At 32.5% G+C, this 3,061-nt stretch overlaps 1 protein-coding gene across 1 annotated transcript; it reads right to left on the bottom strand.

Moving 5' to 3' along the window:
- Positions 1 to 220: 220 nt before the first annotated feature.
- LOC116349029 (putative ankyrin repeat protein RF_0381) lies at positions 221 to 2,570 on the bottom strand. The gene is made up of 12 exons (XM_031780283.1): positions 2,284 to 2,570; positions 2,065 to 2,163; positions 1,883 to 1,981; positions 1,728 to 1,826; positions 1,556 to 1,654; positions 1,388 to 1,492; positions 1,218 to 1,316; positions 1,045 to 1,143; positions 886 to 984; positions 732 to 830; positions 437 to 643; positions 221 to 365 (listed from the first exon to the last, which is right to left on the bottom strand). Exons 1-12 carry the CDS (start codon positions 2,381 to 2,383, stop codon positions 304 to 306), a joined length of 1,266 nt encoding a protein of 421 aa, XP_031636143.1. The 5' UTR covers positions 2,384 to 2,570; the 3' UTR covers positions 221 to 303.
- Between the last annotated feature and the right edge of the window lie 491 nt (positions 2,571 to 3,061).

Raw genomic sequence — 3,061 nt, 5'->3', positions numbered from 1 at the left:
AGATATAGGCTGTTTTCAGTGCACCAATCATTCAACTGATCAATGGAATTTTGGAAAGTAATGGCATCACTGGGCGATTGTATTTTTCGAATCAATTTCAAGTCATCTGCAAAAAGTTTTCTAAAGTGGCTATTGAACTTATCAATTGTTTACAATAAAACTCTTTCGCATGGTGTGATAATGTGTTAGTAAATGTTTAATTTATCAAAAAACCCATAAATCTAAATCACAATCATTTTATTTCTTGATAAACACGATTATACACGACTTCAATTCTGACATAATTAAATTTTACTTTAGCCACTACATTTTAGCATGGAAATTGGCACCATATTCTCGTAGATATTCGGCTACTTCTGTGCGGCCTAGAAACCATGAAAGTAATAATATGGTTTACATCACTGAAAAAAACTTTCTTAAAAATGTCAACAATTACCATTTTGAACAGCGTAATACAGCGAAGTGTGTTGGTCTTTGTCTACGGCGTTAACATTTGCTCCATGTTCGACTAAACATTTGATTTGTTCCAGGTATCCTTTCATAGCCGCTTTCATAGTGCAAGTTTGTTTATTTTCATCTGTGGCATTAACGTTCGCTCCATGATCGATAAGATATTTTATAACCTCTGTTTGAACGGGAAAGTCTTGAAGTCGATAAAATTAAAAGATTAGAATAAAAATTGAAATTTTTCTTTCTGAAAAAGAAGAATTAAAAAGAAATTGTAGAATTACCCCATCTAACAGCTTGATGAATGGGACTTTCTTTCATTTTATTTTCTTCATTTACATTTGCTCCATTTTCAACAAGAAGTTCGATTTGTTTTAGGTGGCCTAAAAGACGTTGGATGTGATAAGAGATTACAAGTGTCTTGTTTTACCAACAAACCTTTTGCTGTTGCTGTAAAAATCGGTGATTCGCCCATATGATCTTTGGCATTCACATTTGCACCGCTTTCTATCAAAAACTCCACTGATTGGGTTTGAACTAGAAAGTGTGAAAATCGATGTGATTTAAATTCATTTACTTTCATTTAAAAATGTATACCCCCGCTGACAGCTACATGTAGTGGTGTACGTTTATCGCTATTTTCAGCATTGACATTAGCTCCGTGCGCGACTAGATATTTGATTGCTTCTATGTTACCTAAAAATCATGAAAATTGATGTAATTAAATAACATTAAGAATTTTTCATTCACATTTTGATGAAATTTCACACCCCAAACTTGAGTATAGTGAAGAGAAGTGTCTTGGTCTTTATCTCCGGCATTAACGTTTGCTCCATTTTCAATTAGAAGTTGCATTATTGCCATTTCACCTAAATTCAATGGATATTGTTAAAAATTCGCAGAAAATCATTCATCTAAATCCGAAAAAGTGTGCAGTTACCCCATGGAATGCTGCTAACACAATGAAGAGGGCTTCTCTTATTTTTATCTTCTGCATTTACATTTGCCCCATTTTCAATTAGAGTTTTGCATACTTCAGTTTTACCTGAAATTCATAAAACGAATTAACTTCATTCCTGTTAGTTTCGGCAATGTTCGCTAGAATTACCAGCATTAATAGCAAAGTATAATGGCGTTTGTTTTTTTTCATCTTCGGCATTCGCATTTGCTCCGTATTTGATTAGACATTTGATTGCATCGATGCGACCTACAAAGTATGAAATATAAAATTTAACTGCATTGGAAATAGTTCCTTTTAATTTAGAACATTGCATAGTTACCATACTCCGTGGCTTTATGAAGTGGTGACTGCTTTTTTTCAGCTTCAGCATTTGCATTTGCACCGTTTTCGATTAGAACCTTGATTGCTCCTGTTTTGCCTGGAAAGTATGACATTTTACAAGCTTAACCTTTTATGAACATTGAACAAGTGTACCTTTCGCAGCGGCATAGAAAATCGGTGTAAATTTGTTCTGTGCTTCGGCATGTACGTCGGCACCATGTTCGATTAAAAGCTTGATAATTTCTACCTGACCTAAAAATTATGAAATCGGGTAAGTCCAAGCACTTAGAAGCATATTTGTTTCTGATTTGAATTTTGGAAAATTGAAGAAGTACCCCAGCTAGCAGCATAATGTAAGTACCCCAGCTCCTCGGCAAATTTTGCATTTACATTCGCTCCATTTTCGATTAGAGTTTTACATTCTTCAATATCACCTAAAAGACACATATAATGTTGGTTAGAAATGGATCATAATGTAATTTATCAAGTAGTAGTGTGGAAATACTTGTCGATGCTCTTTTTTCCATATATTGCCAATGATAGTTAAAAATTACCATTTTGAACGGCTTTGAACAGCTCTTGTTCTAAATCAGATGGTCTGGCATTCACATCGACACACAAAAATATCAAAACAAGCAAATATTTCAATTTCATCGTCAATAACTAATGATCACTGGACGAAAACACAATCAAATCACACAAATCACTTTATAAGGAGGTTTTTTTTTTATTTTACAATAATTTCAGTGGAATTTAATTGAGTTTCTACAATTTTCACTAATTACAAAAATTCGCCTTTTCTCAAATGGAATGTAAAATACTAATGATTTTCTGCTTTATTTAAGCGGATATATATATTTTATTCAAGAGCTTCTTAAAAAAATGAAATAATCACGATGAAATCGAGATTACACACTATCATTATTCTGTAGTCGTGTCGATTTTGGTAACTTCGAAAAATGTATTTGCCCATGATTAGTTAAAAACTCACCGTTTTATCGCTTTTAAATCATAATATGAATCGAACAACCTGAAGTGGCACTTAGACTTATCGATGGTTTACAACGAAAATGTTTCGTTCAAAAAATGAAGTTTTCGAAATCTAGTTATCAGCACAAAATAAAACTTACATATTTCGCATAATAAAAAGCCAATGTTCTCTATTCCTATGATAACTAAATATTGTCTCGCTTTAATATGCACCCGTTTTGAGTTCCGTTTCGATATGCGAGTAAACAATAAGTTGTTTTTATTCTAGAGCGTTCATTTAATCGATGAAACATTTTTTTTGAAATTATTGTAATTTATGAACAAATTAATTTTTTTATAAAA

The sequence above is a fragment of the Contarinia nasturtii genome, unplaced genomic scaffold (assembly GCF_009176525.2).
Source record: "Contarinia nasturtii isolate CC-2019 unplaced genomic scaffold, AAFC_CNas_1.1 Cnas_scaffold_2775, whole genome shotgun sequence".
Lineage (NCBI taxonomy): Eukaryota > Metazoa > Arthropoda > Insecta > Diptera > Cecidomyiidae > Contarinia > Contarinia nasturtii.
Note: the sequence above shows the minus strand (reverse complement) of the source record. Positions and strands in the feature narration are given on the sequence as shown.

What these genes read in the sequence shown, in the direction of transcription:
- LOC116349029 (XM_031780283.1), bottom strand. Translation starts at nt 2,383, where the DNA reads ATGAAATTGAAATATTTGCTTGTTTTGATATTTTTGTGTGTCGATGTG. An exon ending in TTTTACAGCAACAGCAAAAG is followed by an intron (nt 831 to 885) that starts GTTTGTTGGTAA and finishes AACGTCTTTTAG; the next exon opens with GCCACCTAAAACAAATCGAA. An exon ending in TCATCAAGCTGTTAGATGGG is followed by an intron (nt 644 to 731) that starts GTAATTCTACAA and finishes ATCGACTTCAAG; the next exon opens with ACTTTCCCGTTCAAACAGAG.